Source organism: Dicentrarchus labrax, unplaced genomic scaffold (genome assembly GCF_905237075.1).
Source record: "Dicentrarchus labrax unplaced genomic scaffold, dlabrax2021, whole genome shotgun sequence".
NCBI classification, from domain to species: Eukaryota; Metazoa; Chordata; class Actinopteri; family Moronidae; genus Dicentrarchus; species Dicentrarchus labrax.
This window is the reverse complement of record NW_026136713.1, coordinates 17,660,683-17,674,074: the sequence shown is the minus strand read 5'-3', so window position 1 is coordinate 17,674,074 and position 13,392 is coordinate 17,660,683. Positions and strand designations below refer to the sequence as shown.

Below are 13,392 nucleotides of genomic sequence, written 5' to 3'. Positions count from 1 at the left end.
GTACCGTACATGTATTTTAAATTAATTTCATTTCAGTTTCAAAATTCAAAGAACATAGAGGCGTTGTTTTTTACTGTTTTTCTTTCTGTTCTTTCCAGCTCTGAGCACAGGATGGTCCTCTCCCTGCTGGCGGCTTTCTGTTTGGTTCTTATCTACCTCCTGGTTCAAAGACGGTGCTCATGGGTGTCCAAGGTTGCCCTCGCCCTCGGACTTTTGGGTGTCTACAGCTACCGGGCAGCTGTTGGCAATGTCTGGTTTCCCTGGCAACACTCCGGTCGAACTATGTCCAAGTACGTTTTTTTGTTAACCCCACGATCATCATTTCATTTGGCGTAACAGTTGGCAAATTGCTGTCTTCTGTTAGCGGGCTGATTTGTGCTGGGTTGCTATGATGCAGTTGAGCGTGCAGGCTGCTGTGCTGCATGTGTCATTTGGGACAAACACTTAGACCCACATCTCTTAAACTGCGATGATGAACTGCTGTACAGTTTTTTTTTCTTTTGTTTTTTTCTACCTACAGTAAATCTCGCCGACCCGGTGTACCCTCAGGTCCTAAAAAAAAGTCTGACAGGGTCTTAAATTAAATTAATCACACTGAAAGGGGAGTCGCACAATCTATGACTGTTAATTTAAATTGGCACTCAGTAAGAATTGCAGTGGTATCGACAGTTCTTTTCTCCTCCAATACAAGTCTCTGACACAACCACAACCCCACCCAGCCCTGCTGTCCCCCTGTAACTGATGAAAACACAGTCACATGTTTCACAACACAGAGTAAGCTAGTTAATTAGAGTACAGATTGAACAGAGAAAGTGAAGAGGTAACACCTCGCAGAATATTGGAATAATAGTTTAGTAAATTTGCTTTTCATTTGGCTTGAAAATTATTCTTTTTGTTTTTGTTTTCATGATTTAAATACAAAATCATGCATTGTTCTCCATTGTTGAGAAGTAAAAATATCAGTATTTGTATTTTTGGTGGTCACTAAAACAATCCTTCCATCAGAAGGTTCATATTTGTGGTTTCAAGCAAATTGTCTCAACAACTATTAACTTTGGTGATGCCCTGATAAAATAAAACAAGAAAATATCTGCAAAACTACTAACTTTACAGTAAACTTCAGCTGTTGCGTTAAGTGCAAATTAACCACGTTTAAACAAAAAGCATTCTATCATGCTAAACTAAGATGATTAACATGGTAAATATATTATACCGTAAAAAAAAAAAAAAAGCCCAGACTTTCATTTGCTCAAGTCACTGAACTCAACCTGCCTATATTTAAGACAGGCTTCTGTATGGGACGGGCCTTTAGGTCCTTTTGCACAAAGCTCTTGCTCAGCAAATATTGGAAATAATATCAAATTGTTTATTTAAACCAGCATAGATATTATATAAAAATTAGGCTGTCAAAAACACATCAATTACAAATCAGCCATGTGATCATTTGATACTTTGGTGCTCACTGTTTCCGTAAAATGAACCGAACATTTAAATTGTGGAGAATCTAACTGATCAAACGATGTGAAGCATGTCCATATTGACTAAACTTTAAACATTTATTTTCCTGTAGGCGATTTAAGCAGCTTAGAACTCACGTGGGCGACCTGGTGGGCTTTAAGAGGTTTTCTACATCCAAAGAATTTCTATAAAATCTAGACGAGGCGTCTAATTGAGACGTGCTTTTATTTATCAAAACATGTATCCACAGTAAAAGTAAAGGGGACTTTACTCATGTTAACATGCATACATTAGCATTTATCTCAGAGCATGGCAACACTCATATCCTCACTTCAGTTATACTGATATAAGATGCAAACATGTCAGCATTAAGAAATTGTAGTAGCTACTGTACCGCTCCATAACAAGGAGGGTGCTTTTTCCAGCTTTTCAAAAAAAAAAGCTTTTTTTTTTATCTCAGTCCTTAAATTGCTCTTGAGTTCCTGCTGCTGCTTTATCATTGAAAGATAAATCTTGAGAAGAGTTTAAATTTGAACCTGCAGATGTACTGAAACCCCTGTGGTATGTTCCTGAGGGTAAGAACGTCCTCTCCTGGAGCCTCAAACCTTAATCATTTATTTTGCGGAGTATATATGATAGAACAATTCATGTGAGGCACAACACTTCAGTGTCCAGTGTATTTTAGACAATCTGCGTCCTTGAACTCAATCTGAATAATGAGGATTTCTGTTTAATGTGTTCCTTAAAACATGACTCAGTATTCTTGAAGACTGATGCCCCTTTACACTGTATAAATATAATCCTTTAGTACAATCTATATGTAATAGCTGTAGTTAGCATTGTCCAAAAAGAGGGGAAATCGAAAATCTTGCAGCTCCTAAGTGCGTTAATTTTTCATTCTGTCGACTGTAGCTTGGCACAGAGTTATCTGCTACTAACCCCCGTCAGAAAATAATGAGTGTGCAGGGCTGCACACAGTTCTCCTGTCTAGTTTTCCTGACCTCCCTTCATCTAAAACCAGTACCTGGCCTTCCCTAACCTTTCCTGTTCTTCTTGGCAGTCTCTCCTACCTGCTCACCTAATTAAAAGCTCAACCTCTCACCCGTACCCATACAAAGACACCTGACTAAAGCCATGCAGGGACCCCGGCTCTTTTTTGACGAACTGTATGATTGACACGGCTGACGGCTGACCCAGTCCTTCAGCTTTTCCTTCAGACCTCAACAAAGTAATCATTACGGTGCTCCGCCTCAAGGATGTATTTTATACGTAGTCCACACTGTGGATTCCTTGGCAAAGTTCTTCATAAAGCCAAAACAAACTTGAACTTTGGGCTTTATAACACGCAGTCCATCTCCGGTGCTGTAAGCTATATTTAACTAATTACACTAGAATAGTGCTTTGATTTTAGTGCAGTAGCTTCCAGCTGAATTGTTGGAATCAAATAATGTTTCCCGTGGGTCTAATTTTTTTTGGTTTATTTTTGAACAAGCACATAGTCGAATTTATGGTTATTTTAGATACAATATCAGGACAGTTTCTGTCTCTCTGAAATGAAAAAGCTATAAATGTTGCCTTTTTCATTGCTGTGTTTTTTTTCCCTTCTCGCCATAATGTGAGTGTAAAAAGGAATGACTTTGTCTAATGATGCTTTTTTTAAAGTCTGGTCTTCCTGGGTTACTCTCTCTCTGTGTGAGCATGTTATCAAAGTAAAGCCCCCTGACAACTGCCCGGTTCCCTCCTCGCCTTCCCTTTGTGCCAACTGCCTAATTGCACTGTTGCATCTTTCAAAATGGCTAATGGGGTTGAGAACAGCCAACGCTGCTCACTTTAAACGGTTCAGAGGCTTACTTGAATTGATGTCACTGTGGATACAGTTTGTCCATCTCTTTCTGTTTTCCTCTCTCTCGCACACACCCTTCCTCATGGCACCGTCAGAAATGAACCTAAAAATAGACAGCCAGTCGACTGACAGAGCAAACATGTACTTTCCATTATTTGTATTTAACTTGATATTGAGAGATCACTGGATAATGACCCGAGCACAGCAAAAAAAAAAGAGGAAGATACAATCAAGGTAACACAAAATATGAAGCAAATCAAATTTGTTGTGTTCCAATAGGAAGTAGCTCAACATCAAAGCAGCCGGCTAGGGGCCAAACCTGTCTGTGCCTGTGTACATCATAGCCAAAGTTTGTTGCGGTCTCCGTCTCTTTCTTAGCGTTTATGGCGCATGTAAACAAACACGGAGCCACAATAAGCATTTACAGTGTTTATGTTTTTGTCTGTGTTTGTATGTGTGCTCTACGTCGGCACAGAACATGACCCATTTTATCATGTACTGCTTCATCTAGAAAGGGGCTGTTGTGCAGGTTTCCAATTTAAAAATATTCATGCATACCGATCCCGCTTAAAAATGGAAATATATTCAAACTCGTCTCAAAACACCTGTGAACCCCTGCCACACTTACACACACACACGCAGTGACAGACACACACACACACACAGACACACAGAATTCAGTTTTCACTTTTATTACCCAAGAGGTAAACCATTTTATAACCCTGTCTCAAAGGCAGTCTGTGTTGGTACAATATATCAGTGGTAACATTTAACAAATCATTATCCTCCACTGACTCCAAAGCACAGTTCATAAAGGTGCATTTGTGTGTGCTTTCTCTTTCTAAATCATACAGTTGTTTCAGAAAGACAGTGATGTCTTTAACATAAAGCTGAAAAAACACACATTTCTGGCAGCAGAGCAGGTATTGATCTAATGGTCTGTTGTGTAATTAGATGTTTCGCCTGTAACCATTGTTTTAAAGTCTGCCACTTTGTCCCAGTGGCATTTCAATAGTTAGACTTTGACGTGCTCAGATTTATCCCACAGAGGGCCCGGAGCTCAGACAAAGTGGGCAGGCCCTCCTCATTCTCAGGCGTCTGCTTCAAAGCTTTCCTCTGGCACTGAATTACTTGTTTTGGCTGATTTACTGTAAGTGTTAGCCTGATGCAGGTGATTGATGAAGGGGATATACCAAACATGTTGAGGGGATTGGACGTAGTCTTACCTTTTTTTATTCACTTGCTGGAACACCAGCACTTGTTTCCAAGGTAACATGAAATCCAGATAGCTCCTCTGTGCCACAGCTTGACAAGCTACTATTTTCTGTCCACTGTTACTACTATTAACATTACAAAATGCAGCAAGTAAGATTCGATATATTTGACTGGTAGAGTTGTCTCACCAGGCAGTGTGGAGACTATCCCTAAAAAGTTTTTTCTCAATAACATTAGATATTCATAGCTAAACGATCGAAGTTTAAAGTTTGAAAATACCTCTTATGGAATTATATTTATATTCCATTTATGATGGTTTCTTTTGGCTGTATAAAAAAAACTTCTGCTTTAGAATGAGGAGCTTTTATTTGTTGCAAACTTTTTGTACCAAGCTTGGGAGAGAAGGCAGAATATTTTGTTCCAAGACCGAGCTGTATAATAATCTATAATGTGTCATTTTGTAGTGAAACAAACTCATGAGGGCTAGGCACTTTTATGTGTACGACAGGATAATCGGATCAAATCAATCAATCAAAAGTATAGTAATAGTTTTAAGTTTAAAAAGCTCTTCTGATCTGCTCCATCAGGACTGTGTGGGTGTGGTTTGAACAACATAATCAAACAACTCCACAGCAGTTCTTTTGATTCAAACATTGCAAAATTTTGATTGCTGCATGAAAGTACGTGCTATTTTCTGCTACGATCCCACAATGCAATGCGTCACATTTTTAATGTCATGCAAAATGACTCATGATTCATAAATGTCTCAATTTACTGCTGACTATGGAGTAAACTATTAAGTGTATTATGACAGGAATGGTGACTTCAGCTTTTTCCAAGTGAGCAAACAAAAACAAAATATAGAAATCTCTCTTGAAATAAACTGTTTAATAATAATAATAATTCTGACATAAAATAATAAAGGGCCTTGTCCTTCATAGTAAGAAGCTTAAGAGGTTCAGAGGATTTGTTTTTAGGGTCTTATTAGATAAAGTTATGATAACGGGATACCAGAGAGAATCCATATGACGAATGCTGTTTTGGACACACTTTCAGGTAGAGTCATTTTCTATTTTTTATTTTACCTTAAGTCACTTGAGACCAGTCCTGATTTACAGTGACCACCTGGCCAAGAGGCAGCGACAGGAGGCAAGTTGATACAAGCAATTAAAATATAGATACAGCTGGTGCAAGAAAACAGTATTAGGTTAGTTAAAGCATCACAGTACATACAGAACACAACAACAGAGGTCTATACACTGTGTTCCCAGGAAGCAAACTCAAAAGCAGGTGCAGTGATGAGAAACTATCAGCTTATAATGAGTTCGAACGGTAGTTTTAACATCTTTTGCAACTCGTTCCAGTCACTACGAGCGTCAGACTGAAATGATGGACAGCAAAAGGAGCTGCAGACTTTAGGAGTGACCATACTAATGAATTTGCTAGAATGTAAATCATGGTTACTGTTGGAGATAATTAGTAGTGAGCGGAGATATGTATGTTATATGTAGACTTACCAGATAAACTTTAATTCATCAATTAATGAATACATTTGGCATACAATATTACAGTATCTGCTTTAATGAATGTTTAATGATTGTCTCGTCTTTGTAATCTCGTAATGACATTCCCTGGAAAGACTTTTCAGAGTTGTGGTTCTCAAATCCACAAGTAAACTCAACAAATGAAGCCAAAAGTAAAAAAATGCACTCTTAGCATTGTTCTTTATGATAGATGTGCTCGTCTGGAGGACACAGCTGAACACCATTATCACAACAACTTTGGCCTTTGTTATTGTTCTAGAATAAGACTGAGCTTGCTGTGACCCTGGTCTTTGCTTGGTGGTCTGAACTACTGCACGCCAAAGGGCAAATGGAGGACTTTCTTTAAAAACTCCTCAATAGAAAATGCCAATAATATATCTGAAGGAGGGTTGATAGGATAGTCGTTCAATACTAATGACCTAACAATTACGCTGACTGTAGTGTGTTGATTAGAACAAAAATCTCCCTGTAGACCAGAGTCCCAAGAGGCTTTGCATACTGGCATCAAACACTTCAGAAGCAAATAAAAATGCAGCATTAGTTTGCTTACATCTCTCTACTGGAGATTGTGACTGTACTGTTTATGTGTATTACTAGCCACAGTGCTTCAAGCGGACAGGATGAGAGTTCAGGCACATGAGGGGTAGTGTCTTACTGTTGCAGCTCGTGCTGCCTGCTGCTCGTCTGTAGATTTGGATGGAAATCATAGATTGCGTAATATCCCCTTGTCTAAATGGCTAGTCTAATTTAAGTAAGGGCTGGAAAAGTTGAAGAAATATGATAAGTGCAAAGCCATGCTGTGTGATATACTATAATCAGGACACACTTAAAATAACTGCAGCTACTTTTGGGGGTGCTGCAATTGGGGGGAAATTACATAAACAGCAAATAGCCTTTACTGCTCAGACAAGGAGGAGGGCTTGTGCTTTCTGCTCTGGAAATGTCAAAACAAACAAGATTCCTTTCAGCATTCAGAATTGTGCATGCTTCAGTGTTGGGGAAAATGTTTATTGTTTCAGACTGATGTGGATTAGTGCTGCAGTCTTTCACAGTTAAATATACAGTTTCTGAAGGAAAGGTGTCTTTTAATATCTCACATGTAAATCTCATGGGTTTCCAATCCTGCTCCCTTTGTGTGATGTATAGTTAAAGATAACAACCACATTAGGCGCACCCTGCAATACTTTTCTGTCGAGCACAAACATGCAGCCACAAAAAGATTAGTTGGTAATTCTCACGATTTCTCCACCTTGCACACTCATTAACAAGTAAGCCCGGCAGCTCAAACCCATCACTGTCCTCGCACACAATCAAATCCAGGCCAGGATTTTCCACTTTTCCTTTGCATAAAATAAAGATGAATACAATCCGTGCCACATTGTTAGGGGAGTTGTGAATAATAAAGAATAGTGCTGTATGGAGCATATTACTCTGCTCCTTTCCTCTGTTGGAACAGGTTTCCATAAAACACACTGATTAATAATACATGTCCAATACTTGCTCAACTCCTTCAGGGTCAGCTATTATCCTGTAGTGCTTTTGCAGCTTTGACTGCATCCTGCTGCAAAAGAAATGTTCCTTTACTGCGTGATAGCCGTCAACTGACAGGAAGCGCATTTTTGATGTCATCACTTTGGACGCAGCATTGACAAATGTGTAAACTGCTTGTGAGCAGTCGCAGTTTGAAAATACTACCAGCAGCTGCTTTAAATCAATGTTGTGCTTCTGAATATCATCAGGGGGTAAGGTGGTCAATAGGTGAACATATAAAATATATATATATATACATGTTTGCAGAGAAGCATCCTCAAACTGTTACTCCTTAAAAAGTCAGTGTCTGTCTAAACTTCATTAGCTTTTAATGCTCTTTATTTCCCCTCCATCTATTATGAAATAGAATAAAACGACTTATCAATGCCACACATCTTACCACTCTATTGTTGTCTGTTGTTTTGTTTTATTCAGGTTTATTTACTCATTCCTCTTTCTTGGACAAACATTAATGAATGAAAGATAATTAAAGAGCAGGTTTGAGGCGGGGGAAAAAAAATTCTTTTCATTTAAGTTTCTGTGGATAAGAACATATGCTGAATGCCTGAAATGGAAATTAGACTAAATGTAATTGCCTTCATAATCGAAAGCACTTTTCCTTTAAAGCTTCAATTTGGGACTTTTTGAGCATATAAATTATTGATAGTTGGAAAAGGATTTTTGAGGAGTAAGCCTTTTAGAAGGAGAAGAGCCTTATGGAAACTTTTTTTTAACCTTGTAGTAGCTTCAGACTTACTATTGTGCACCTCAGGACATACAGTACAAGCCTTGATCTTTGTGTGTGTGTGTGTGTGTGTGTGTGTGTGTGTGTGTGTGTGTGTGTGTGTGTGTGTGTGTGTGTGTGTGTGTGTGTGTGTGTGTGTCTGTGTGTGTGTGTGTATCTGTCCACAGCTAATCTCACATACTATTGGACCCATCAGCATAGTATTTTTTGTACACATTTATGACTGTATGTTCGAGGTAGTCTCATCGGTGCAGTGATTGAAATGAAAAACCTATTTTATTGATTGCTCTGTTTTCTGCCACCATTGACTGCAGAGTCGTCACTCCTGTTAACTGGCCAGTAGGGGCCCGCTTGTGATAACCAACAGCTTCAGTTTAGAGGAAAGTGTGCTAGGGACAACGTATACGTGGCAGTTATGTTATAAAATCCCTCTTTGACCTTCTGTAGTCTGTAGCTTAGGTGGTTTCACTGCCACTCTTGTCATCCCTACTACTTACAACCTGTCATACTCCATTGAAAAGAAGATATTTTTGAGATCAGTAGCAGGAGGAAGTGATAATACCGTGCATATCAAATTGTAGCAATGCAGAAAGCACAATGGAGAGAGTGATGGATGTGAAAGTCTGTTTTTCTCTGGCAAGTCATTCTGACTCCCAGTCTCACACCTTTAATTATTAATGTTACATTGACACACTGAATACTGAATGAAATAAGGGTTATAAGTAACAGAAATATACAGAATACTGTCTCAAAAGAGACAGGGATATGCAATTAATTAAAGTAGTGAACTGAAATATACTGGAACCACAGATATGTTAGACTGTAGTCTCTCATATCAGAAAATGGTAATAGTCCCAAATGTTTTTCCTCTAAATGAAAGGTTAATGAATGAAATATATGATAATGAGTCATTCAGCTAAATATTTACTATTGTTTTGAGTTTAATTGCACACTTTTCATATCTGCTGTTACGGATGCTGTCATATTTATTTTCTTCAAGAAATGTATTACAGAGATGATATGAATCTGTTTTAGGTGTTTTAGACTTTCTGTCTTATTTTATCAATGATTATTCTTTATTGCATTTAAATGATCAAGATGGTTGTTTAGGTTCTGTTTAGTAGTTTGCTTTTGTTCTTGCCCATTACAGCTTGCTTTTGTCACTTTTGTTTGACATTCAGTGTATAAAGTCTGAATTAAATCATTCTCCTCATGTCCCCAAACTCTGGATTTTTAATTGCTAAAATGCATGGACAGGTACAGCAAGACTGCCAGAATCCACATCCCAGAGTCACTTACCACAATTACTTGAATATTGAACGTTTTGTAGAGAAAAATCAATACTGGCTTACTGCAAATGCAAAAATGACACTGTAATCTTTCTCTTTTAGGGGAACAGTGGAGGCGCGCTTTGTTTACGTCTTCGTTTTGGGCATCCTCTTCACGGGCACCAAGGACCTGTTGCGATCCCAGATCATCACAGCAGATGCCAAGTTGAAGAGCAGGGGATTATGGGAGATTTACAGTGGCTTGGTTTTGTTGGTTTCACTGTTGTTTCGTGCTCACAATCTGCCAGTCCTCTGCTGCTCCCTGTTGATCCAGACCCTCATGGCTCAGTTTATCTGGAAGGAACTCCACTATGACGCCGCCCAAACCACCATCATGCACTACTGGTTTGGTCAGGCCTTCTTTTACTTTCAGGTAAGCAACAATAATGAATAATGTCAGTGATGGCAAAGGTTCAACAGACACTTGTTTATTTACTGTTTAATGTGCAGTAGAAGGTGTATTAAAGAATCAGTGTGTAGGATTTAGTGGCCTCTAGATACCAACTAAATACCGTTAACACTACACTGCAGCGGCAGAAAAGGTTAGTAGAAGTAAAATTTCCACACAATGTTGCTAATATGTATTACAGACTGGTTAATATATTCACAATAATAATAGTAATGAAGCACTGGGGAGCTAAATGTGTGTTAAAATGGGAAAATGATGTGGCAAAATCAATGATTTCCAATGGATTTGCTGCTATCAGTGATCAGATTTGATTACTGTTAGCAGCTTACTGATCAGATTCGTGCTATGGTCCAGTAGCAAACTAAACTTGATGAAGTTAGCGTAGCTTATTAGCTGTGTTGCACAATCCACTGGTTAATGGTATGAATGAATGGATGATGGTTTGCAGACAGTTATGAGATAAGATTCAATGGTACAAATACGTCTTTTGAATAAACCTGTAAACATATTGTCCTGTCAGCGATAAAGCTAACAAGCTTGCGAACTGACAGTTTCAAAAAAGTAAATTAAATTATTAAGTGCACAGATTCATTGTGCTGTGCCACTTTATGATGTGACTGTGACTGGTTTCCTTTAACCCCTGACTGCTCCGACTGCACAACATTTGGGAACTGTGGTTGTACTGGACAGCCTCCGGGTGTGAATGTGCGTTAACTGTGTGAGGACCTTCCTGAAGCTTAAACAATGTGTTTGTTGCAGCAGTGGATTGTAATGATTTGTGTTTTTTAGTGAAGGTGATTGTTTTGAGTTACTATTAGTCAAACCAGTTTGTTTGAACCCCCCACTGACTTATCCAGATTAACTTTGATTGTAGTCCAGACCATTCAAATTCACCCCGCTGTAAATCTATAAAATAAGTGTTGCAGTTACAAAAACAGTTATCAAACCATTACCAGCTCACAAATTACAGCCAGTTCACAAACTGCAATACCTATTGGTGCTGACACCAAAAGTACAGAGGTGTGAAGATGTGTATCACAGCCAAAATCACAACCTCCCATATCTATAAAAGAAACTCCAGGGAACAAAAAAACAGTAAGCAAGGTTTTCTTGTCTGATTGCAAGAGACATCTAATTTAATGCTCTGACAGTGAGTGCAGCAACATTTTGGAAAGCTATCACCGCTGATAGTGTCGGACACTGTAATAGGAGCAGTTCTGGGCAGAGGAAGTGTTTAAATTATATTACTTTCATCCCGCACTGGCATAAAGGTGAACTGGACTAGTTGTTTCCTGTGGAGGTGTTATGGTGTTATGAGCTATGAATGATCCTCCAAGGCAGATATGATACCTTCCGTTCGGTTTAACTCCACCCAGGACGGATATTTGGTTAGCAGATGTGTGTTGTTGTCAACGCTGAACTTCCACATCGCTAACAATTTAATAACCGGCATCACCCTTGGGTCATTAATACTTTGATGGGCTCGGGAATAGACCGCCACCAGACAATTTTCAGTGTACGCGCCCAGGCATGTAATTACAGACCTTTGAGTAATAACATTCTCAACGAAGCCGTAACCATAATGGATCTGTAAAGCAGCGACATATGTGATTTAAATTTGCTGCTCGGAAACAAAAAGTGGTATCATGCAGAACAATCCAAATTATGTTGAATTAAAATCTAATCAGCGGTTACAGCTGATCAATGAGCTCTGGGGTTGCAGATTGATCAGAGTGGTAAGATAGTAATGGGGAGTCTAGAAACATGCCTTTTCTGTTTTCAGATGCTTTATTATACATAAATATTGGCAGAAAGCTGTTGTTTTTTAAGTGTCCTTCTTTGTTGGCAAGCAAACACACAAAAGCTCAAGAGGATTATGGGAAATATTCCAGGTAACCTCAGATGCAGACATTGCTAGTGTCACAAAAAAGTTAAATCGCATCACATGATGAATTAACTGTCTCGCTGGAGACGCCGTTTTGGCCGTCTGCATTTAGCTGTCTTGATCATTTGCAGTGATGGACGAGTCAGACTTTGCAGTGGATTTTCTGTGGATTTATCAGCATCCCAAAACCAGATGGTCAGTAAAGCAACAAGGAGGAGTTTATTCTTCTGAAATGAGCCAGTTTGTGCAAATGTTGCCACATGAGTCGGGACGAGTCACCCCACGGGTTTGAATTCAGATGCAACTTAGCAAGCTTCTGTAGAAAACTATGAATCATCACAAGGATGTTTTTAGAGCTTAGAGCTGAAAGGTGGACTCACATTTCATTAAGCTGACAAAAGTGACGTACGGTAAACATACAAATTAGAATAGATGTTTCTCTTTTAGCGATGCATTTTGGTGCACACACTGAACACTATTCAGGTTGCTAAACACCACTTTTAAGTGTATTCAGACTTACCCCAAAACAGAGATGTGTTTCTAGTATACACTTCAGCAAAGAGCTATATTAGACCAGCCCCACTCTCTGACAGTTTTCATTTTTGTCTGAAATTCAATCATAAAATACTTCTTGCACCTTTTTTTTCAAAGGTGAGATGTTTGTCGATGGTGCAGAATACATTTGAATGATCACAGCAGGATTTTCAGCAAGAAAGCAAGCAGAAAATATCCATATGCAGCCTCCAACCTGCTCACTGATATTCACTGCTTGTTTGTTTAAAATGAAGGCAGCTGTTAATGTTTTCTTCCTCTGTGATCAGAAATATTTGCACAGAAGAGAAATGAACCATTACTTGATGTGTTGCTACTTATGGATCGTCATTGCAGTCGGATTTAACCAGAAAACCACCCTTGATCTCTGCTGATTCCCAGAGATTTTTCTTTTCCTTGTGTGTGTGTGTACATGTATAGAGTGGAGTTTACATGCCACAACCTGACAGCCGCAGTGAATTGTACTAATTTTAAATGTTCTTATTGCTTGTTGAAACACTATAGATGAGCCAGTTTGAACTCGGTAGGAAAGGATGTGTGCAGACGTGACAATGTTTCTCTGAGCCGCTGTTCAGTGGCTCAGGTTGATTGATTTGTCTGAAGGCTGCATCTCAGAGGCGTGAACAGATTTCAGTAATCTCCAAGTGCCACCCAGAAATCAGATTAAGCACCTGAGCAGCACAAATTTGAACATGGATTACTTCGCCTGTATTTTTATTTATTTTTTTAGCTTTTGAACATAATTTTACAGTCCTTTTATTGTAAAGGTTAAGCTTCAGGGAATAGTTGGATTTAGTAATGTGTTTAGATTCACTGGAGCCTTTACCGGTCAAAAAGATTTTCACCTGCTTACTTCTGATAATCTGTATGGGCCACTTTATTT

General features: G+C 38.8%; 1 protein-coding gene across 1 annotated transcript in view; it reads left to right on the top strand.

Annotated features, from left to right (window-relative positions):
* Positions 1-13,392, top strand: part of pigg (phosphatidylinositol glycan anchor biosynthesis class G) — a 67,137-nt gene that overhangs the window by 40,491 nt on the left and 13,254 nt on the right. The window contains exons 10-11 of the mRNA XM_051419563.1: positions 99-290; positions 9,727-10,036. Of these exons, the coding sequence (XP_051275523.1) occupies positions 99-290; positions 9,727-10,036 (502 nt within the window). The remainder of the gene's footprint in view (positions 1-98; positions 291-9,726; positions 10,037-13,392) is intronic.